Source organism: Dermochelys coriacea, chromosome 11, assembly GCF_009764565.3.
Source record: "Dermochelys coriacea isolate rDerCor1 chromosome 11, rDerCor1.pri.v4, whole genome shotgun sequence".
Lineage (NCBI taxonomy): Eukaryota > Metazoa > Chordata > Testudines > Dermochelyidae > Dermochelys > Dermochelys coriacea.
This window is the reverse complement of record NC_050078.2, coordinates 65,437,231-65,462,097: the sequence shown is the minus strand read 5'-3', so window position 1 is coordinate 65,462,097 and position 24,867 is coordinate 65,437,231. Positions and strand designations below refer to the sequence as shown.

At 47.7% G+C, this 24,867-nt stretch overlaps 1 protein-coding gene across 1 annotated transcript in view; it reads left to right on the top strand.

Moving 5' to 3' along the window:
* The first annotated feature begins 539 nt into the window (after positions 1-539).
* Positions 540-24,867, top strand: part of PTH2R (parathyroid hormone 2 receptor) — a 99,880-nt gene continuing 75,552 nt past the window's right edge. Inside the window, exon 1 of the mRNA XM_038421937.2 lies at positions 540-968. Coding sequence (XP_038277865.1) covers positions 897-968 — 72 coding nt within the window. The 5' untranslated portion in view covers positions 540-896. The remainder of the gene's footprint in view (positions 969-24,867) is intronic.

Genomic DNA, 24,867 nt, shown 5'->3' with positions numbered 1-24,867 from the left:
TTTGTGCTCGAAATAAGGTGCATTTTTAGTTCTTCTCAGGGAGCTGGCGAAATAAGACATAGCAGGGGCACATTCAGTGTCTCGCTTGTCCTGTGAACAATCTGCTCATTCAGGGTAGTCAGTGGAAATGCTGGCATTTTCAGCCAGGAAGCTTGGGGTAAATGTTTGGCTTCGCTAGGTGAAAAAGGAATTTCGAGAAAAACGAAATGGTTTGGGGATCCAAACGGAAGGTAATCGGCCAGTGGCCTAAAATCAGGCACGATGCTGAACGCCCTGTGGGGGAAGGGGTGGGGGCATTTGCGATCCCAAGAGGTGCTGCTGGTGGATTGGCCCTTTGCACACCCCGGTCATGGGGTGGCTGGGGGCTCCACTCAGCCATTGTCCGGGGGCAGGAACCCAGCTCTGTCTTGCAAGGACTTGCCACCTGGCTGGCCCGTGAATGAGTCTGAGCAAGCTGCTGCGGCTGTCTCCACCTGCCACCCCGCCGCCCCCCGCCTCCCGGCCACAGGCACCTCCCCACCCGTGCAAACCACGCCTCGACTGAACTCGCTCAGGGCAGGACCTGCTCGGAGGCGTCCCCTCCCCGGGGCTTATGTGTAGACGCTCCGCACCGGCAGAGCCGGAGCGCGCTGTGCCTGGAGCGGCGCCATGTGCCACTGACCAGCCCGGGAGCGGCGAAGCGGGGCGCGGCCCGGCTCCCGGGGGAAGCCAGATCTGGGGGACCCCCCCCCCAGCCCGCACCGGAGACGAGCTCTAAAGTTCCCTGCCGACTTTGCAGCTGCCCGGGGAGGCGCATCCACCCCCGGCTCCGCGGCGTGGCTTGCGCCCCGCCTGGGCACCGCGCTCTGGCCGGAGCAGAGCCCCTCTCTTCGCCTCTAGGACGGGAGACGCCGGGCATGGCCGCCCAGGGGGTGCGCCCCGCCTTGGGCTGGCTGGCCGTGAGCGGCTGCCTCCTGGCCGTGGCACAGGTAAGAACTTCTGCCCAACTTCGCCCCGCTGGCCGCTTCGGCTCCTCGCTTGCCCGGGGGGGCCACCGAGCGGCCCCCAAGCGCCAGCCCGGGCGCAAGGTCGTGGCTGTGAACGCCCGTGCTGAGCACCGACTGGAAAGCCAAGGAAAGCCCCCGCGGCGGCGGCGGCGGGGACGGGGGGGGGGAATATTGGGCTCCCCACCGCCAGGTGTTTCTTGAGCCCTTGAGGCTGAGATTTCAAAGTCTCTTCCTTGCCTTTCAAATTTAACGAGACGCGGGCATCTCTCTCGGGCGGCTTGGAGGATCTCACCCAAAAACCTGATCCTTTTTCTCCGGTTCCGCTCAGACCGCATTAGCCACTTTGCCAGGGCAAACACTGGGGATGCGTCTAAGCCGAATAAATTGCTGTCTCGAGTGGCTATCCAGTACATCTCCGTTGGCTGGTTTGCTTGTCTTGCTGCTAAAACCCGAGATTGGAGAAACTAGCCAATCGGAAGGAGAGATCTCTTTTTACTTTAAAACGCAAGGTTTCAGAGCAGCAGCCGTGTTAGTCTGTATACGCAAAAAGAACAGGAGGACGTGTGGCACCTTAGAGACGAACAAATTTATTTGAGCATAAGCTTTCGAGAGCTACAGCTCACTTCATCGGATGCAGTTGGTGGACAATGCACCAAATGCATCCGATGAAGTGGGCGGTGGCCCACGAAAGCTTATGCTCAAATAAATTTGTTCGTCTCTAAGGTGCCACAAGTCCTCCTGTTCTTTTTAAAATACAAGAAAGTTTAGCATCTCAATTCACTTTCCCCTGCAGTTGCTTAATCTATCGGCGGCAGACAGAGCTGCGGTTGGACTTGGCCATGGGGCCGTGGGCGGCTTGAAATCTTTTACATAGTTTCCCCTTTTTGAGTGAAAAGTGGAATCCATGAAATAGCCTGGATTCGTTTTAGCTAAAAGTTTGTGAATTAATTGCATTACTGCTGGTACCGCCAGTAACCCGGTAGGGGGCGCTCGTTTATAAGCGAAAGGGCAGGCGTTTAATTTCATAGGCGGCTCTTTCTATGCTGCCAGCCAAGGTCTGTGAGGCCTCGTTATTCGTGTTGATATAACTGCAGGTTTTTAAACAATCCTTGATGTCACTTAAATTTATATTTATTTGAGCATAAGCTGAAGCTCTCGAAAGCTTATGCTCAAATCAATGTGGTAGTCTCTAAGGTGCCACAAGTCCTCCTTTTTCTTTTTTGCGAATAGAGACTAACACAGCTGCTACTCTGAAACCACTTAATTTTATAATAATGTATTGGCAAATGCAAAGAATAATTCCATGCCCTTGGACGGAGATAAATTCAGGAGCAAAAGTGGGACTTAAGGAAATAGGAGAATGAGAAATAAGATGCTTAAAACACTGAATTTAACCGGCAATCCTTCAATGTTACTCGAAAAGACAGTCAAAATGTACAGGTTTCAGAGTAGCAGCCGTGGTGCCACAAGTACTCCTTTTCTTTTTTCAAAATGTACAGTACTTTTTCAGGTTCTAATTTGGAATGGGTGGATATCAATAATATCAAAAGTTTAACGGTGGGAAATTTTGCAGTGTTGTCTACTAGACTGGTCACAGATCTTAGAGCCAGGAATCCCTGAGCTCTCAAACCTGAGCTCTTATCCTTGCTCTGCAATGATTGTCTCTGTGGTCTTAGGCAAATCACTAAACCTTTTTGCCTCAGTTTCCCCATTGAGAATACTACTTATGTAACTATATAAGAAAAATGAAGATTAGTTAATGGTTTTTACAGTTTTTGGAAAACGTAATGTACCATATAAGTGTTAAATATTGTCACCTGGCACTCAGGTATTATGGTTCCGGGTAATTAAGAATAGTAGGAAAGTAGATGGATACATACACTAAAACCAAGGAATAACTAAAATCTACTTAGAACTGATAAGAAACTCTGTTCTGGGATTTACTTGTGACTATGACAGTGAGTGCTAGCAAGACCTGATCTAGGGTCAGGTAGAGAGAGCACTTGATCAGGTCATTTTTGGCTATAATTCATTACTAGACGTGTCTCATTTGTAACAGTCATGAGTAAGCCACAAACTGGAATTTCATAGAATCATAGAAATGTAGGGCTGGAAGGGACCTTGAGAAATCAAGTCCAGCCTGCTGTGCGGGGGCAGGACCAAGTAAACCTAGACCATCCCTGACATGTGTTTGTCCAACCTGTTCTAAAATACCTCCAGTGATGGAGATTCCACAACCTTCCTGGGAAGCCTGTTCCAGAGTTAACTACCCTGATAGAAAGTATTTCCTAATATCTAACCGAAATCTCCCGTGCTGCAATGCAAGCCTGTAACTTCTTGTCCTACTTCAGAGAGAACAATTGATCAAATATGTTAAGGGCTGTTATAAAGAGGACAGTGAAGACTACCAGGTCCCCCCACCGTCAGTCTTCTTTTCTCAAGACTATTTCCTGTGTTATTTTATTATATTTTTGTTATCTATATTTACCATAGTGTCTAAATGTTTTCTAGTTTTTAACCCTGTGTTGGCAAAGGATATGTTTTCTCTTTAAGAAACCCTTAATAACACAAGACAGGATATTTACAAATATAAATAGCAAATAACAAATGCAACACTCCTTTTTGTTTTAAGTAGCTTTTAATAATAAAGGGGCCTTAGGTTTTAAAACCAAGATGCAATTGTATCTCAACAGTATCTTTCATAACCTGTTTGTCTGAATTGATTGTATGCTTTTAGCTGGATTTTAAGAAATCTTTAAAGGTCAATTCAGGAGATATGACTCAAATGGAAGTGCTAGGTCAAGTCCCCTCCACCAAAAAAATAAAAAAAAAACATGAAGTGAGCGATCAGCTTGTTATCTTATAGCCTGGATGCATTGGTAAGTGAAAGAGACAGGGAATTCAAAGACCAGGCATGTATGGCTAGCAGGCAACCTAAACAGTAAGCACAGGCTGGGGGTGATTCACTTGTACTGTGGTGAAGGAAACTCACGACTAACTTCGTCACAGTGGCGCCTTGGGCAATTGTTAATTTTCTTCCAGTCTTGGGGCCCTATCCTGCAAAGATGTACGTGCTTAATTTTACTATTGAGAGTAATCCCACTGAAATCAATGGGATGCGTTACAATATTAAAGTTAAGCACGTGCATCAGTGTTTGTCGGATCAGGGCCTGGGTCTTCAGCATCCAGGAGAAGATCCCTATTTATTTTTCTCTAAAACTAAAAGGAAAAAAACGCCACTAATGTTTTTGTCTCCATTTGTTTCGTTCTATTATTATCAGTAACATAACAGTAGAGCCTCACGGTCCGGGCTAACATGGGGACTCTGTCGTACTAGGCACTGTAGTACCTACCCTTGATAAGAGAGAGTCCTGCTTTGAGATACATACAATTTAAATCGACAACTCGAACAAAGGGCCTTGTCTAATGTAAATCACCACCGTGCATGCCAGTGGAATACCCGCCCCCAAAACATGGAGTGACTTGCCGGAAGTCCCTGTGGTAGTGCTGAGCATTGAGCCTAGGTGCCCTGAGTTGCAGCCTAGCGCCTTAACCAAAGGACTATCCTTTCTCTAGGCAGAGGCTGCCTTTACCTCTCTAAGCATGTCACATCACTATGGAATGTTGCTCTCAAAAGCCCATGAGAAAGCCTAGACCGTTATAACATACACAAACTGCTTTGCAGGTAGGTGTAAACCTATGTGGGTTTATACACCCCCATTACAGAGCCTAACAGGAACCTGAGCCCAATTAGGCCTCTGGGTAGCACGTGGAAGGGTGTCAGGTATAATTGGTGATCAAACCCAGCAGGGGAGGAGCTGGGACTTCATGAAGGACAGAGCAGAGGGCAGTAGAAAGGTCAGGGAGGGGACCCAAGTGAAAGGTACCTGGGAGCTTCCTCTCTTGAGCTCAAGGCTGAGGGAAGCCTGGGTGGCCTGGAGCCGGAGGGTCCTGAGGCTGGGGGTATAGTGAAGCCTGGGGCTAGAGGCAGATTGTCCTGAAGCTGGAGGCCGTGAAGCCAAGCGACAGTGACAGTAAAGCCTAAGAGGGATGTGGAGTGAGTTTGGAGGACTGTGGAGAGGAGCGGCAGCCAGGGATAGGCTGTGGCCACAGCCCCTGAGAAGGGGCGATTCCAGGGAGGAAGCCCCAGGAGGCCTTGCTCTGAAATAAGAGCAAGAAAGAACTCTGCAGGCATTAGGCTAAGTCCCCGCAGGAAGCCATGGGGAAGGTGGATGGGGGACCTGGGAAGGTAGCCAGGAAGCTGAGGGAGTCAGGGAAGGCTGGTAGAGGTAGGGGAAAAATCTGGACATGGACAGTTAAAAGACACAGGCTACAGGAAATGGTGATTCTCGCCTCAGTGGGCCTGAAAGAAGGCTCAGTGTGGAGCTAAGACCAGGGAAGTTCTGAGATGGCAGGAAATGAGGGGTTCTTGCTGTGATGAACCTGAGGCAGGGGTTGGTGACGTACTGGGAGCTGAGTGGGACTAGAAGTATTTAACTGAGATTTCTCTGAACGGTCTGCCTTGAAGATCCTGGGTGAGGACCCAGGGGTCTTAGTAAACTCCAGGAAGGGGCTGAAGCAACAGGAACTTTGGGTGGTGTTTTATATGGACTTGACTGGAGTACTCCAAAATGGGTGTGGAAGTAAAACGTGATCTGTCTGGAGGCAGGACCCACGTCGGACCTGAGCGACTGCTGACGGACAGGAAAGAACTCTCCTCACCCAGCCACAAGGGAGCATGCCCTGGGTGACCACCCTTCTACAGGGTCCTAAGGCCAGCCTAAAAAAGGCCCAGAAGCCAGACTCTTCACATGTTATGAAATTACTGTGTGTGATTTGCAAGTCCTCTCTCTTCTGATAACTGAAACAGGTACAAAATCCCTAGTTGCACCACCAATGGTAAGCCAAAATGTTTCACTATTCTTTGAAAAGATGCAACGCTACTCTGTGGCTTTGTTGAGTTACATAGGAGAGGTCAACTGCAGCTTGTAGACACTTGCTGTCGTCTTTACTCAGGGTTAAAGCCACCTTTGCAGCAGCCAAGAAACTAAGCTGTGAATTGCGTTGAATTATTTTCCTTTCATCCAATAATTTTGGGCCAGATTGTGAGTCCTTTACTCGCAGTGTTGAGCAGTTACTCCTGCTGATCTCAATGAAACTACTTTGTGAGTGATTGCTTGCCAATAGATGATGTTCACGGCTAGGTAGAACGTATGTGTACCAGAGAAGATCCACTTAAACCCTCTTTTGAGAGCTTAAGTGTAATGAAGTGTTGCATAGGTTTTATGCCTACCTTCCTCACAGAATGGAGGACTCTCAAACTGACTCTTTCCTTTTCTCACAGAACTACAATCAAGTGTGCTTGGCCCATAAGCACTAATACTGTGGGTGCTCTGGGGCTTAAGCATCCACTAAAAAAATTGGGGGTGCTCAGCACCCCCACGAGCCACTGTGTTGCTGATCATTTCATCCAGAAAGCTACAGTGAGATGTAATGACTTTAAACTGGGATGTTAGTGAAGACAGCTTGTAGGTGAGGGCAAGGATTTTAATCTGCTGTAATTCATGATAATGTAGTTATGTAGTTCATTACTATTTTAATAATAGTTAAATTGATAAAATACCAACGATGGACACACACATTCAATAACTAGAATATGAAAAGTGTATAAATATGCTAAAAATAGCTTCCACCCCAAAAATGGCAGAGTCGCCTTCCCTCCCACCCCCCAAACACACATACGTCTTCAAAAGCACCCACTGGCAAAAACAAAAGTCAGCGCCAGTGGTTTGGCCTGATATGTTTTATAGAAGTCCACGTTTCTAATTGTTGATGGTTTTGTTATCATAGAATTGACTTTTGCTGAACAGCAGTTGCCAGCAGATTTTCTGAATGTCTTTTTTAAATTCTGAATATTGTTGACCTATGTGATTTCCCCCTCTTCCCCACCATCGTCTATCTCGATGTAAGGAGCAGTTCAATGATAGGCTGAGCAAGTGCAGAATGGTGGCAGAATGTGCCTTTGGACGTTTAAAAAATCGCTGGCACTGTTGGTCAGACCTCAGCGCAACCAATATTCCCATTATTATTGCTGCTTGCTGTGTGCTCCATAATGTCTGTGAGAGTAAGGGGAAGATGTTTATGGCGGGATGGGAGGTTGAGGCAAATCGCCTGGCATCTGATTTTGAGCAGCCAGACACCAGGGCGATTAGAAGAGCACAGCAAGGCGTGCTGCATGTCAGAGAGGCTTTGAAAACCAGTTTCATGACTGGCCAGGCTTCGGTGTGACAGTTGTCTGTGTGTGTGTGTCCTTGCTGCAAACCCATCCCCTTTGTTGATTTTAATTCCCTGGAAGCCAACCACCCTCCCCCCTTCGAAATAAAGGAACTATTGTTTTGAAACCATGCATTCTTTCTTTATTAATTTTTTTTTAAAAATGAGATAACGGATAAGGTAGCCTGAGTGGGGTGGGGGAGGAGGGAAGGACAAGGCCACATCGCTTATTGAAGCCACACTAAAAATCAAAGTGTTCGAATGACAGCCTTCTGATGCTTGGGCCATCCTCTGGAGTGGAGTGGCTGGGTGCCCAGAGCCTCGCCTCCCCCCCCACCCCCGCGTTCTTGGGCGTCTGGGTGAGGAGGCTATGGAACATGGGGAGGAGGTTAGGCAGTTATACAGTGGATGCAGCGGGGCGTCTGTGCTCTTGTTGGCTTTCCTGAAGCTCCAACAGATGCTTCATCATGTCCGTTTGCTCCCCCATTAGCCTCAGCATCGCGTCCTGCCTCCGCTCTTCACGCTCACTTAATTCTTTCCAGGCCTGTGCCACTGAATGCCTCCATGCATTAAGCTGTGCCCTATCAGTGCGGGAGGACTGCATGAGCTCGGAAAACACGTCATCGCGAGTGTGGGTTTTTTTCGCCTTCTAATCTGCGATAACCTCAGGGACGGAGATGATAGGGGGAGCATAGAAACATTCTACGCTCTACGATGCTGGGGGGACTGCATGGTCACCTGTGCTGCTGAGTTCGCCACGCTGACCAAACAGGAAATGAAATTCAAAAGTTCCCGGGCTTTTCCTGTGTACCTGGCTAGTGCATCGGAATTCAAAGGGCTGTCCAGAGCGGTCACAATGGAGCACTCTGGGATAGCTCCCGGAGGCCAATACCATCGATTTGCGTCTGCACTACCCCAAATTTGACCCAGCAAGGTCGATTTTTTTAGTGCTACTCTCCTCGCCGGGGAAGAGTACAGCAGTCGATTTTAAGAGCCCTTTAGATCGACAGAACGGGGTTGGTTGTGTGGATGCGGTCATTTTTAAATGGACCTAATGCGGCTAAATTCAACCTAACCCCGTAGTGTAGAGACCAGGCCCTAGTCTTGTGGGAGGGGTGTGTGTGTGTTTGTGTGTTTGGTGTGTTTTTGTTGTTGTTGGTTTTTATAACTCCACCTACTGGAATCCCGTATTTAAGTGAGAATTTCAGCTTCCATTTTTAAATGTAAACCTCTAGCCCTCATAGGTGTTGAGATTGGCTTAAAAATGGGATTTTTATTTGCCTTCTATTCTAAACCTTTAGGGGTCATATCTCATGATTTTGTAGGGCCTGGCCTATGATTTTGGGGCACTGGAGGTTGGGAATACTGAGATTTGCATCTGGCCCACAGAAATAAATCTGATCTCAGGTTTGAAACTTGTCACAATTCTAGCCAGCATAATCTGTATGCTATATGTGTCATGCACAGCATTCTGCAATTGCTAAAAAGGCATTGAAGCATATAATGAGGAGACTTCTAACATAGACCGTCTCTTATCTTGTGGTCTGGCAACTTTTATTTTTTACAAGGGCAATGTCTGCATGGAACAAAAAGGCTGCTATAGTAGAATAAGCAAAAAACTGCCATTCTGTCTTTCTAAGCTGTTACTGGGAACTATTTCACAATTGATGAGGCAAATAGAGGCTCTGCTATAGGTGGATGTTGGAAAGCTCTATGGGACTTTGCTATATTAAGGCCATTGCCCTCCATTTGACCTACCTTTTGCTCTGTGTTTTTCCTTTTTCTCCCTAACACTAATTCCCTCTTCCCTTCCCTAGATAAATATATTTATAACATCCGAGTCCTGTTCCTTCATACACAGTGTTCCCACAGGAGTTCCATAAGCACAGGGTTTATTCCATAAGGCCCGTATATGAACTTAAAAGAGTATGCCTAGCTGATGTAGATTGTTGGACTTTTTTAAAGGAAGACTGGAAGTGTAAATAATGCCATTTAACACTGGGAGTAGTGTGATTAATGCAGTTGTGAGGATGACCCCAGGTTAGAGGTGTGAGTGACAGGCAGGATGTGACAACATCGCCACCAGTGATCAAGAAAGGAGGCAGGAGGCAGTTCTGGGTGTGGGAAAGGGGGGCTCAGAGCTCTGTTTTAGCCAGGTTGAATTAGAGCTGATGGCTAGACCAGAGTCAGGCTGACCTTTTAGTTTGGCTAGAAAGAGATGGGTCTGGAGCAGAGGTAGATCTATGAGTAGTCAGCATAGGGTGTGTCTATATTGCACTCAAAATTGTGAATGCATCTCATGTAGGCATATCTATGCTAAAATTTAATCTAGCTAGGGCAGCTACAAATCGCAATGAAGATGCAGTGGCACGGGCCCCAGCACAGGCTAGGAATGTGATTTACATACTCAGGGTTCCAGGAGGGCTGTATCTGATTTCCTCCTTATAGCGTTCCCATTCTACCCCCCCCCCCGCCTCACCCCCAAATTTCCTGCTCTTTGCACTGCTGCTCTCACGTGATTTCCTCTCCCTGAGATTGGAACCAATGCTGCGCTGACTGTTCCTGCTCCAACTGGGACTGTTTCTTTCTCTCTCCTCTTCCCCCCAGCACCTCTGTCCATCTTTCTCCTCCTGTCCATGATGCTTCAGCTGTAAAGTTTAGTGCAGCTCTGTTCCCAGTCTGCCGTTACCTCGCTGGGTAACCTGCAGTAAATCATATACCTTGTTTGTGCCTTACTTAGAAATAATTGTGGAGGCAAGACACGGCTTACTTCTGAATCTTTCCAAGTGGATTTTATTGGTCCAAATCAGAGCCAAATGTCTTGTTTACTTTCCAGTCCTGAGACTAAAGTGTCCTGTGCCACAGGAGAGATGCAGGTGGCCCCAATGCCTGAGCCCCTGCGATGGCAGGGAATAGAGTAAGTCAGCTGTGCCCAGTGGCTCTTGGCAGGTGATCCCTGCTCCATGCTGCAGAGCGAAGTGAAAAACCCCTCTGACCTGGAGGGAAATTTCTTCCTAACCCCAAATCTGGTGATCAGTTTGACCCAGAGCATGGAGGAGCGAGGATTCTCTGTAGCGCTTCAGAATATTGGGCTATCTCATCTGGTATTCTGCCTCTAGTTGTGCCTAATATCTGATGCTTCAACCGAAGGCAACCACTCCAGCCCCAATGTATCTGGCCAATGTATCTGCCCAATGGATGGGGGATCCTTCTTGACCCTACAGGTGACCAGCTGAAGCCCGGAAGATGAGATTTGCATGCAGTCACTGTCTTAATGCAGAGATGCAAGGGTTATGAACATGGTGAGGGAGAGTTTCCTATTCTCTCCATGACTTAGAAAGGAGGGATTGTGGGAGGTGTGTGGCCTTTCCATGGAAATGGACCGGGGATGCAGGATGGGTGGGGTTAGTGTGAATCACAGGGATAGTGCCTTGCATGTGCTCTGCATTTACAAAACACAAATCTGCACAAATTCCAAAACACAAAACAACGCATCCCTGCCCCAAGGAGCTCACAGACCGAGGCTGTGTCTTCACTAGACACGCTACAGTGCTTCTGTGCAGACACTCAACACAGCCACAATGGGCTTCTCTCATTGGTGGAGTTAATCCACCTCCCAGAGAGGAGGTACCTACATGAATGGAAGAATTCATCGGTCAAATAGAGCTGCCTACACCGGGGGTTAGGATGGCTTAACTACAGGGGGGTGGATTTTTCACACCCCAGAGAGACGTAGCTGGGTCAACCTAAGTTTTTAGTGTAGACTTGGCCTGAATAAAGCAAAAGAGGGAAGCCAAAAAATTCCATCGGCTCTGATCTCCATTGTGTGAGAGCAAAACACAGTCACTGCCCCTGTGGGTTCTGTGGGGCTTTGCTGGTGGGCTCCAATGACTCTCCCCTTCTCCGCTTGTGAATTGTCTGAGGATGCTTTGTGCACTGTGAGAACAAGAATGGTAAACTCCTCCAGGTACGGAATGTCCGACCCCAGCTTGAGGGGCAGGAAGGGGCACTAAGGCTGAAGCTCTGCAGAGAAGCAAAGAGAGAAACACAAGCAGCCACAAGGACGTTACTGTATTTTCCCCTCTCAATGAACGTTCTTCGGTCAGGGTCGGAAGAAATTGACTTTCAGTGATTCTCTGCCATTGTCTTGTTGCAGGAAGGCGAAAGGGGAAGAAAGGAATGTCGGGATTTCTTTCACTGTCCATGGAACCTGCGTTGGCTGCTTTGGTGCCAGGGATCTGCTGTTTCTGTCACCAGAATGAGCCATGTGCTCCGATTTGAGCCCACGCAAGGACCTGCTGTCTTTGTTTAAACACACTACCCACACACTCTCCTTACCCCTGACTAACTTGATCTGATCTTTTCATTATCCAAATAGCTCAAATCCTTCAAAGTAACCCCAGGGAATCCCTCAGTCCTTTCAGTTGCTAGCAGCGCCTGCATAGCAGATGATAAATGTTTAACGCATCTGCCAGCTCAAAGCATGGTACTTCCCCACCCCCCCACCCCCGTCCTTTTATCCTGAGAGGTGCTGATTGCCTTTCAGGTTCCTCTCTTCCCTTCCTGACAGCCTCAATGGAACATCTGACTGCAGCACGCTGAGTTTCTTCAGAAGCCCTCTCTAATCCTTCCATGGGGATCTTTCCAGAGTCTGAGTCTTCTTGTTTGGCTGCAGTACTACTAGAATGGCTGGATTAATGCACTGTGGGGCCACGCACAGCTCTTCTCCTATTACTAGGGCTTTGCCCTTCACTTGTAGTGACAGAAGAGAGAGGCAGTGGGGCCACTTCCTGTCTTCTGGGAGCACTTCAGGGACCCTTTCTCTCCCCCAAGAGTCAGGAGTGGCAGCACTGATCCAAACTATCAGGACGTATCTCTTTGCCTGGGTGGGCTGAGCCTATTGCACTCTTCTATACCTGCTACAAGCAGTCCTCTAGGGTAGTGTCAAAATTAAGGGTTCCCCTACAGCAGTGGGTTTGGGAGTTAATCTCCCAGGGAGATGGATGGGGCAGTTCTCAGAGCTATTGTTTCAGGCTTTCTGCAGACTCAGGCAGGACTTGCTGCATTGATCACACATGGGTCAGGCTCTACTTTGCCTGAAATACAAGATGCCTTGAAGATGTATAAACCAGAAGGCAAAATAGGAAAACCCCAAACTGTATTATTTTTCAAACTCTTGTGATTGGCTTAAAAATCGTATGATTTTTGGGGAGAGGCGACTCATGACTTTTGAACACTTAGGGTTGGTGCGACAGGTGAATTACTGCCTCCCCCAGCTGTGTACTCAGCAGCTTATCAGCTCATTAGCAAATGCTGCCTTATTACATTAAAAGTTGCTTTCAGTTCAACACAGCCACCAATTCAATCATAACAATCTGAGAACTCAAGTCCGGCAGGGAAAAACCAGTGCACTGTGCACGTTTTTATATTCTATTAATGATGAAAGGCAGGCACCCACACATCTCATCATCTGAACCCTATATGCCTGATCCTGAGCTGGTGTCCATCACCACAGCTCCACTGAAATCGGAACGAAGTCAGTATAGTTCCACTAGGACTTACTGAGCGTAGGGCATGGCTACACTACAAAATTAAGTCGACTTAAGTTAGGTCAACCTAAAGCCACCGCAGTAATTTGATCAGCTGTTCATGTCAGCGCTGCCCTCCTTCTGCCAGTGGTGTGTGTCCTCATCAGGAGCGCTTGCACCTACTGAAGTGGGGCATTGTGGGGCTCTGACAGCTGGAGGGTGGGGGACTGACAGCCACGCAGTGCTGACTGCTGGAGGCTCCCCCTCCTCTGCCCCAAGCCTGAGCACCAGAGCCCCTACCCCACCCTAGGGCTCACTGCCGGAGATGTCAGCCCCAGACTGGCTAAGCACCAGAGCTCCCATGCCCCAGGCTGACAGCTGGAGCCCTTCAGCTCTGCACGGGGCTGACTGCTAGATCCCCTCTCCCCACCCCAGTGGTCAGCCCCACGTGAGGCGGGGGTTGGGGGGGCTCTGGCAGTCACAGCTCGCAGCTCCTGTTGCTACCTTTGAAAGCCGGCCCGGGGCTGACAGCTTGCTCTGTCAAAGGCAGTACAGGTTGATGTAAGCAATGCGGTATCTACACGGATACTGGGTCGACCTAACTACATCAACCTAAGCTCTACAGCTCTCGAGGTGGTGGAGTTATGAAGTTGAGGTAGTGGGCGACTTACATCAGGGGGAGCTACAGATTAGTGTAGAGGTAAGCTGCCTTGCATTAACCTAACTCTGTAGTTGTGAAATTTCTGAGGTTTCACTGAGTATTATGCCACTCATCCCATGGGATGTCTAGAAAACTAAGCTTCAACTTAGTTTGGCGTGAGTTTAGCACTTCTGGGAGGCACCAGGCTGTCTTGCAGACAAAGGGCTAGATTGTGACTTGAACTAAATGCCTGGGCAAAGGAATGAGTTTAAAAAAATAGACAATTAAACCACTTATGTCAATGCATGGGCTACCCTGTGTCTGGGGGGATGAGCAAGTGGGACTAATCCTTTGCTTATTCGACGAGGAGTCCTTGTGGCACCTTAGAGATTAATAAATTTATTTGGGCATAAGCTTTCGTGGGCTAGAACCCACTTCATCAGATGCATGGAGTGGAAAATACAGGAGCTGGTATAAATACATGAAAGGATGGGAATTGCCTTACCAAGTGTGAGGCTGCAGTTTGCACGTTGCAATGTGTTGGCATTTATTTCTGCTTTCCATTATAACTGGAGCAACCCTGTGTGCAAGCTCACTGCAGGTGGGTGCCGCTCTTGGCATCATAGATTCGAGTTCCCCACTGGGACTGATTCTGTGCACTAGAGATCCCCAAGAGTTCAGCAGAGTTGTGGCTGTGCAAGGAATACAGGATTAGGATTATGGCCCAGATTGACATCTCTGCCCACCCCTATGAATTCAGATGGTTGTAGGTCCTGACAAAATCTGGGCTTGTGTCAGATAAGCTATAGCCGGGATGAATTTGAAATCAGGGTAGTTATTCAAGTGGTGAATTTGGCCCTTCGAGTTTCCTGCTGTAGTTAGGAAAGCAACAGAAACAAAAAGATCACAACATCCTGCATTTGAAATCGGGGCAAAAACCAAACAGATTTCGGGTAGTGTGTGCGTACCCCCAGCAAACCAGTATGAAATATCTTGGACCATCCTTGCAGTCACAAGTGACAGCTTTGGACTACTGCACAGTGGTTCCCACTAAATTTCTGCTCTGCTGACCATCATAGAATATCAGGGTTGGAAGGGACCTTGGGAGATCATCTAGTCCAACCCCCTGCTCAAAGCAGGACCAATCCCCAATTTCCCTCCCCCATCCCTAAATGGCCCCCTCAAGGATTGAACTCACAACCCTGGGTTTAGAAGGCTAATGCTCAAACCACTGAGCTATCCCAACCGCCTTCCCCTTGCAAAGTGAAGAAACAGGACTATGTTGAAAATATGTCTGGCAAGAATGAACTTTTGGGACGATGAATGTTAAGTGGATTTCCTGGCGAATACTTAGGGAGAGGTTAATGTAAATCCCCCACCTCCAGTCATACAAAAATCCAGCCTTTTGACGCTATGCCCTGAGGAGAGGGTCATTGTCTGCTAGTATAGAAGACCAGAAGCAGAGGATGATTGCTGATTACCTGTTCCTGGAGATCAAAGGTTGAAGCTGTATAAAGAAACAGGCTGATCTGCCCAGTCTTGGTTCTGGTGCTGAATCTGGGACAGTTACATAGGTGCTGACTCCGTGGGTACTCAGCAGTCACAGCTGTTTGGCAGCGCCCCGACTCAGATGTTTGGTGGTGCCCTGATTAGCTAATCAGGGTTGCTGCCAAACAGCTGTTTGGCAGCTTAGGAAGAGGCTTGAGCGGAGGATGGCGAGCAGGGGGTGGCATCAGGAAGAGGCAGCGTGAGGATGAGACCTCGGGGGAGGGGGCGGAGTGGGGGCAGGAAGATGAGGCCTCGGAGGAGGGGGCAGGGCAGGAAGAGGCAGCGTGAAGGGGCGGCCTTGGGGGAAGGGGTGGAGGCCTTAGGGCACAGTGGGGGTTGAGCAATCCCTGGCAAATGTAAAAGTTGGTTATGAAGTTATGAACTTGTAACTACAGAGAGTACCTCATTGTGGGATTGATGGACTGACCCCTACCACATGGGGTGACCTCTGGTAAGATTTTTTGATGTGTGTAGCCTCTTATTTATTTAGTATGTCATCTCTGTAACAATTCACTTAAGAAGAGTGCTTGCTTAGAAACAGCTGTGTGGTAGCTTGTGACTGACAATTGCTGGCCTATTTAGGCAGTCTTATTTACTGGGAATATCACAGTGTAAGGCAGGGAACTGTGCAGCCTTTAAAAAGCTGGTCACAAGGTGGAGAAATGCAGGTCTCCACCCAAGAGAGATGGTGGCTGGGAGCTATAAACTTCTAAGTGGGTGCCCTTGCTAGATCGTGAAGGCAGAATACAGGTGCAGTTACCCTGAAACTGACACGAACTTTACAGACAACTGCTAGACCAGTAGATAGAAGGCCCATGTGACTTCTTCTATCCTGAAATGTACCATTAATTATCTGAGCTATTTGCTGCTCAATTGTCCCACTGCTTCATGTTCTTTTATTTTGAACATCCATCAGTTGTAATGGTTATAGCTCAGTGATTGTACTGCACTATGTCCTGAAATGAAAAAGCACCCATCTCATGGTTGGCATCCAGAAAGAGCTTTTGCTTATAAATATAATCCTTCTAGAGCAGTGTATTATGTTCCAGTGTTCTCCCTTTTTCATGAAATACAATAGAAAATGCCACAAACTGGGGGATCCTGCACAGTATTTGGTGTCTAGAAAAACTTTTCTAGACTCTGAATTAGCAAACATATTGAAGACTAACTGGCTTCCAGTTTGCTGGCTGAGCTGATTTTTTTTTTAATTGTTTTGAGTTGGCCTAAAATGAATTTTTTTTTTTTCGAACCAGAAAAGTGAAAAAATTCATTTCAGGCTGAACATAATGTTTTGTTCAACCTGAAATATTTCATTTCACGTTTGAATTTTTATGCATTTAAAAAAAAAGTAAAATTGAAGTTAAATTCAAAACAATTTTTTGTTTTGAATTTTTAAAAAAATTAAAACATTTCATTCAGAAATTGTAAACATGAAACACTTTTTGATGTCTCAAAATTTTGTATTTTGACCAAAACAATTTGGCAAATTTGACACACATTTGGAAATGTTTGTCAACCCAAATCTGCATTTTTAGCACACAAAAAAAGTCCAAAACATTTGTCACCCAACTCTAAGGGCATGGCTACACTGGAAATTTCAAAGCGCTGTCGCGGGAATGCTCCCGCAGCAGCACTTTGAAGTGTGAGTGTGGTCTCGCGCAAGCGCTGGTCTCCCAGCGCTCCTGGTAATCCACCTCCACAAGGGTGCCTGTCTACACTAGGGCTTTAAAGCGCTCAGACTTGCTGCACTCAGGGGGGTGATTTTTCACACCCCTGAGCCAGCAAGTTAGAGCGCTGTAAAATGTAAGTGTAGAAAAGCCCTATTTGTAACTGAGAAATTGCTTCCAGTTCATATTTCACAGTAGCTTTCAACTTACTCTGTCTTGAGTAGTAACTAGTATTAATTACGGTGACTGTAGTCTGCCCTGGATGGTGAAGCCAACTTTCCAGTATAAATGCCAACTCCTTCACCAGAATGACACTAATATCTCTGAGATAGCCCAAGTGTGATCTTATGTCATATTAGGAGTCTTGTGACAAATGGGGCAAATCAGACAAGATGGTTTGGAGAGAAGAGTGCTAAAAGCAAGGTGCGTGATAAGAACGCACCCAGTTACATCGGAAAGGATCATTTAAAAAAAGTTGAAAGGGTTACAAACCCTTGAGCTTTGGGGTGTCAGCCAATCTCTACCTACTGGAAGTTAAGAAGTAACATCCCTTAGGGGCAGGTTATCCAAAGTTGCACAATTTGGGGTTTGTGTCTGCCTCTGAAGCCTTTAGTAATGGCCGCTGTCAGACGCAGGATACTGATCTAGATACACCAGTAGTCTGATCAAGTGTGGCAATTCCTATGTTCTTATGAGTGATCAGTCTGGTTTCATTTATATCCAGGGGTGAAAATAACTTGAGACTTACCGGTACGCAGGGCTGGGCTCCTGAGCAATGGGGGGACCTTGGGTGGAAGGGGTGAGGCCTCGGGTGGAAGGGGTGAGGCCTCGGGTGGAAGGGGCAGGGCCTTTAAATCACTGCCACTACCCCGGGTCTCCAGCAGCGATTTAAAGGGCCCAGGGCTCCAACTGTAGTAGCAGTGGCTGGGAGCCCTAGTCCCTTTAAATCAGCACCGGAGCCCCATGGTAGCGGTAGCTGCAGCGGCGGCTGGGAGCCCCGGGGCTCTGGCGGTGATTTAAAGGGCCAGGGGCTCTGGCCACTGCCAAGAGCCCAGGGCCCTTTTAAATTGCTGGCCTGGGGAAACTGCCCCCTGCTGGTATGGTCGGCTGTGTACTGGCTCTTGCTGGATATGCCGTACCGGCTTGCTTTCACCTCTGTTAGTATCTGACCTCCTTTTCAGCACTTTCTCTAAAATCTTCTTGAATCTTACCAGCAGTTGAATGCTATTTTAATATTTCATAAACGGCCCTTACTAATGGAGTCCATGGCCACGTACAAGAAGTCTCGTCCTCTTCTGGATCTCATTTGTCTATTGGATCGTGCAAAAGTTGTCAGCAGCACTTCCTCTGTGGGAGCTGACTCCAATATTAATCAAGCTCTTTTGGTTTCTGTACTGTATGCTTAGTTACATAAAGGGCAGCTACACTCAAATTCGGTTTGGGCTGTGAGAAGCATATTTCTTGTCAACTACTCTAGAGAAATTACCATTAGGTTTTCCAGGGAATGAAAATATATATTGTCCTTTACCCTCCCAACTGAACCAATATTTTTATAATCTTAAAGCATATTTCCTAGGCAGATCTGGGATTAGGAGGAGAAATATGGCAAATAATCTTCTAAAGTGAAGGGTTGTGGTCCGTTGACTTCCTCCTCTCTCTGTCTCTCTGAAATGATTAAACATTTACAGCACAGGTGGTTTCAAACTCAGATGTAAATTACCACATAAGATTCTCAGTGTGCCTACTTAATACGTATTCATGAATGCTTTCTGCTCATGAATTACTCATGCTCTGATTTGCTGTTCCCAGTTCACTTTCAAGCATTTTTAAGCATTTACCAAAAAAACGCTTATAAATTATACAGCTGAAGCATAACATTAGTACTAGTGGACAAACAGTCCTCAACACAGAGGCTGGACAAAGTTCAGGGAAAAAGCTGGGAGAATCCATCTGACTGCAGTCCCACAGGGGATGTTTCCATTCTGTCATAACGTGTATAGTTAAATTGTAAGCTCTTTGTATTTTAGGCGTCTGGTAAGCAAAGCATTTAAGCAGTTGCTCAAGTCCCACTGAAATTTAATGAAATGTAAGCATGTGCTTACAAGACTTGTGAAACAGGTGGACTTTAAGCACATGCTTACGTGCTTTCCTTTTACTGAATAACAAACAACTTCATGTAAACTATTGCTCCTCAATCTTGCAAAGCACTTGACGTCAGTCGTTCCATTGAAGTCAAACGGATCCTTAAGTGCTTTGCTGGATTATAGTCTCAAGTATTAAGGCAAGATTGTGCAAAATGCTCAGTGTGGTCATCCTAAAACAGAGGCTTGTTGTAAGCTTGCTCTGTGAGAAACATTGCAGAATATAGTTGCTGGGGAGAAGGGGGGGAAAGAAAGGGCCTGATTTATCATTCAGTGGACTCATCTAAAGTGGGAGAGTCTCCACGAAGGTCAATGGGCCATGTCGTCAGCTGGTGTAAATCAGCCTACCTCCATTGCAGGTCCATTGGTTGATTTTACAGCATCTGAGTATCTGGCCCAATTCAGGTCTTGGCTACACTTGTGAGTTACAGTGCAATAAAGGAGCCTCGGGTGCACTAGCTCACTACACGTCCACGCTGGCAAGGCACGTAGAGCGCTTTGACTCCGCGGCTACCGTGCTGCTGGTACTCCACCTCGGCGAGTGGAATAATGTTTGGCCCGCGCTCCACTGGAGCGCCGTGGTGCCAATGTGGACGCCCTGGTCCTATAGTGTGCTCTGATCGGCCTCCAGAAGTGTCCCACAATGCCTGTGCTAGCCACTCTGGTCATCACTTTGAACTCTACTGCCCTGCCCTCAGGTGACCAACCATCAGACTCGCCCTTTAAATTCTCTGGGAATTTTGAAAAATCCCTTCCTGTTTGCTCAGCCAGGCATGGAGTGCTCTCAGCGAATCTTTTCAGGTGACCATGTGCCAGGCGAGCCCTGGTATGGAGCAATGGCAAGTTGCTGGACCTCATCAGTGTTTGGGGGGATGAAGCTGTCCAGTCCCAGCTGCGCTCCAGCCCTAGGAATTATGATGCCTTCGGACAGATATCAAGGGACATGACGGAAAGGAGCCATGATTGGGACGCACTGCAGTGCAGGGTTAAAGTGAAGGAGCTGCGGAATGCCTACCTCAAAGCCCGCCAGGCAAACCGCCGCTCTGGTGCTGCCCCCGCGACCTGCCGTTTCTACAAAGAGATGGACACGATACTTGGGGGCGGCCCCACCTCCCCTCTGGGGACCACCATCAGAGCCCAGTGCAACAAGGGAAGATGAGGAGCAAAGCGGGAGCGAGGGTGCTGAGGTGGAGGAAGACACCCCGGCATCCCTAGATGCATGCAGCCAGGAGCTGTTCTCAAGCCAGGAGGAAGGTAGCCAGTTGTGGTGGCCGGTGCTTGGGGAAGGACAAACACCAGAGGAGGTTCCCGGTAAGTGGCTTTTATTTTGGGAAGGAAGTTATTTGGTGTGAGCTCTTGGGGCGAGGAGGGTTAGGGTGGCATGCATGCCTAGATGCCGAATAGGGCATTGATGGTACTCTCTCACATCGTGGTAATGGGCCTCGGTGATCTCTTCAAAGGTCTCATCCAGAACTTGGGCAATGTGCTTGCGCAGGTTTCTCGGGAGAGCCACAGTGGTTCTTGTCCCAGTCAGGCTAACTTGTCCATGCCACTGTGCTGTGAGGGGCGGGGGGACCATTGCTGCACACGGGCCAGGACGGAAGCCGCATTGCAGTAGAAGACCCTCCCTTGCTTCCCAGGTCACCCTCAGCAGTGAGATATCTTCCAGGACAAACTCCTGTGGAAAATGTGGGGACAGTGTTCAGAATAGGGGCCCCCTGCCGCTCTTGGCTCTCCCCGAGGCACAGAAACCCAGAGGACAGTACAGCCGTGAAACAATCAGTCACGCTTGACCCTGTGCTTACTCACTGTTTTGGGGCTCCCGTGGGTTATGTGCACTCGCTTTGGGATGGGAAAATTATGCTATTGTGTAGACTGTGCTTGCTCTTAAGTATGGGGGAATCGTTGCTCTGTCTGGTGTGAGCAATGCTGCCTCTGTTAAGTGTTGCATTTTGCCTTTACAGATGCAATCTTGAGATCTCAGCCGTCTGCGTTATCAGTGGCCGAAAGACTCCAAAGAATCAGAAAGAGGCCACATAGAAACAAGGCAGACACATTGCATGAAGTAATGAAGCATTCAAGTAATGAAAATCAAAAAGTGCAGGAGTTGGGGGAGAGTGAAAGGAGGGTCCGCCAGCAGAATGCGGATCGCTGGCACCAAAGCACGGAGCGGCTGCTAAGCATCATGGAGCAACTGCCCCCCCCCACAGCCCTTGTCCCAAAACTTTCCCTTGTGCCTCCATGCCACTGCCAACCCACTTTCCCCAACATCCGGGTTCTTACTGCCACCAGCTGCCTCCAACACCTGTAGCTTCACCACCCAGCCCTGAAAACTACGACCCTTACCCACGGCACTCAACCCCGATCACCATGCAGCATAGCCATCCTGAAGTGCGGCACTCATTGCTCAGCACTCCAGACAGGACACACGCAAGGACCTCCTTGCCCTTTCTGTTTCCCAAGCAGTTCTGTCTCTTTTCAATAAATGGATTTTTTGGCTTTGAAAACATTCTTTATTATTGCATAAAGTGAAAGATACCTTAGCCCAGGAAAGAAACAGGCACTGCATGTCAGCATAGCAAACATAGATTCCTACTAACATTGGAACCACTGCACTTCACTCCCGTGCAGGGCACCAGACGTTACTGGTGGCTTTCAGCCTCAAATTGATCCCTCAAGGCATCCCTAATCCTTGCAGCCCCACGCTGGGCCCCTCTAATAGCCCTGCTTTCTGGCTGTTCAAATTCAGCCTCCAGGTGTTGAACCTTTGATTCACTGAGGCATGGAACTCGATCACCTTTCCCTTATGGAGGGTACAGCACGTGGATATAACTGTGGGGATGCTGTCATTGGCCAGGTCCAGCTTCCCATATAGCGAGAGCCAGCGGCCCTTTAAACGGCCAAAAGCACACTCCACAGTCGTTCTGCACCGGCTCAGCCTGTTGTTGAACCGCTCCTTGCTACTGTCAAGGCTCCCTGTGTAGGATTTCGTGAGCCACAGCATTAAAGAGTAAGTGGGGTCTCCAAGGATCACAATGGGCATTTCGACTTCCCCTACGGTGATTTTCTGGTTTGGGAAAAAAGTCTCGGCTTGCAGCTTCCTGAACAGGCCAGTTTTCCAAAAGGTCTGTGCGTCGTGCACCTTTCTGGGCCAGCCTGTGTTAATGTCAATTAAATGCCCATGGTGATCCACAAGTGCCTGGAGAACCATTGAGAAATACCCCTTCCGATTAATGTACTTGGAGCCTAGGTGGGCTGGTACCAGAATTGAAATATGCGTGCCATCTATCGCCCCTCCGCAGTTAGGGAAACCCATTTGTGCAAAGCCAGCCACAATGTCATACACGCTGCCCAGAGTCACAGTTCTTCTGAGCAGGATGCAATTAATGACCCTGCAAACTTGCATCAACACAATTCCAACAGTCGACTTCCCCACTCCAAACTGGTTAGCGACCATTCGGTAGCTGTCTGGAGTTGCCAGCTTCCAGATTGCAATAGCCACCCGCTTCTCCTCCGTCAGGGAAGCTCTCAATCTCGTGTCCTTGCGCCGCAGGGTGGGGGCAATGGGGGCTCCTCACACAGTCCCATGAAAGTGGCTTTTCTCATCTGAAAGTTCTGCAGCCACTGCTCGTCATCCCAGACTTGCATGATGATGTGATCCCACCCCTCAGTGCTTGTTTCCCAAGCCCAAAAGCGGAATTCCACGGTGTTGAGCATGTCTGTGAATGCCACAAGCAAACTCGTGTCATATGTGTTACTCGAGTCAATATCCTCGTCGGAGCCCTCACTGTCACTTTGGATCATGAGGAATAACTTGACTGCCAAACATGATGTGCTGGCGAGACTCGTCAGCATACTCCTTAGCAGTTCGGGCTCCATTCCCGCAGACCGAAAGGGAGGACAGAGCACGCAGTACAAAAACCGTTGAAAGATGGTGCCAAATGTGGACGGAAGCACAGGGAATGCTGGGATGCGAACTGATGCATTACAGGGCGTTGGGACAGGACCCAGAATGCCCTGTACTCCCCACCCCCTTCCCAGAAGTCACAGCACCAGAATGGGAAGAGGTGCTCTATGGGATAGCTGCCCATAATACACCGCTCCCAATGCTGCTGCTGCAAGTACCGCAAATGTGGCCACGCCAATGCGCTTGCAGCTGTCAGTGTGGACAGACTGCAGCGCTTTCCCTATTGTGACAGGTTTCAGAGTAGCAGCCGTGTTAGTCTGTATTCGCAAAAAGAAAAGGAGTACTTGTGGCACCTTAGAGACTAACAAATTTATTAGAGCATAAGCTTTCGTGAGCTACAGCTCACTTCATCGGATGCATTTGGTGGAAAAAACAGAGGAGAGATTCAATAGATTGAATCTCTCCTCTGTTTTTTCCACCAAATGCATCCGATGAAGTGAGCTGTAGCTCACGAAAGCTTATGCTCTAATAAATTTGTTAGTCTCTAAGGTGCCACAAGTACTCCTTTTCTTTTTCCCTATTGTGCTCTCCGAAGGCAGGTTTAACTCACAGCACTCTACATCTGCAAGTGTAGCCATGCCCTCAGTTCTCATAGGAAGCAGCACCCAATTCTCTTAAAATATGAACATAAGAACAGCCATATTGGGTCAGATCAAAGGTCCATCTGGCCCAGTATTCTGTCTTCTGACAGTGGCTAATGCCAGGTGCCCCAGATGGAATGAACAGAACAGGTAATCATCAAATGATCCATCCCCTGTCACCTATTCCCAACTTCCAGCAAATAGAGGGTAGGGACACCATCCCTGCCCATCCTGGCTAAAAGCCATTAATGGACCTGTCCTCCATGAACTTATCTAGTTCCTTTTTGAACCCTGTTAGTTTTGTCCTTCACAACCTCCTTTGGCAAAGAGTTCCACAGGTTGACCGTACATTGTGTGAAAAAACACTTCCTTTTGTTTGATTTAAACCTGCTGCCAGTTCATTTCATTTGGTGACCCCTAGTTCTTATGTTATGTGAAGGAGCAAATAACACTTCCTTATTTACTTTCTCCACACCAGTCATGATTTTTATAGACCTCAATCATATCCCCCCTTAATCATCTCTTTTCCAAGATGAAAAGTCCGTCTTATTAATCTCTCCTCATCAGGAAGCTGTTCCATACTCCTATGGCAGGGAGGGAGGAGGGATAGCTCAGTGATTTGAGCAATAGCCTGCTAAACCCAGGGTTGTGAGTTCAATCCCTGAGGGGGCCATTTAGGAATCTGGGGCAAAAATTGGGGATTGGTCCTGCTTTGAGCAGGGGGTTGGACTAGATGACCTCCTGAGGTCCCTTCCAACCCTGATATTCTATGATTTTTGTTGCACTTTTCTGAACCTTGTCCAATTCCACTATAAAACAATGGAGGTGAAAACAATTGAAAAGTCCCATTGACTTTGAATAGAGCTGTCAAAACAAGATGCTGGTGATAGTGTCGTGGTGAAAATTTGTTGTATCTGTCAGAAATAAAATGCAACATTGTTTGAACTGGCTGGTTGGAAAACTTTAAAACTGTGTGGACTTAATGAACTTAATTATACTGGTGTGAAACTGAATTCTTGGGGTGAAATCCTGGCACCATTGAAGTGAATGGCAAAACTCTTATTTCAGGATTTCACTCCAGTCTTTTTTTTCAATCTGCAACTCTGTCTTTTTTTAAAAGTATATTTGAAGTTCAGATTGGGGGATGCAGAACTCCTTATTCAAATAATTAATTCCTTATACAGATTCAGTGATGACCAAATGAAGCAAATTTTTACTTTTCCTTAACTAAATGGAATGATTGAGAACCATGTCAGATGGACAGCCTGGAAGGAGAACCATAGAACATCACAAGGGGCTATCATTACAGTAACATCACCTGCAGTAAATCTTGCCTCTGTCAGTAGTGCAAGCTTCCCCACGTTGCCTAGGGGTACTTCACAGCTGAATTGGAGGGAGAGAGGAAGAATAGCCGGCTGGCCTCTCTGACAGCACTATGAACGTTTGCTGCTTAGTACAGATTAGGGTTGATGAGGTTTTGTTGTGTGGCTACCTGTTCACTTAGGATAGAGCTTAAATCACCACCAGTCCCCTTTG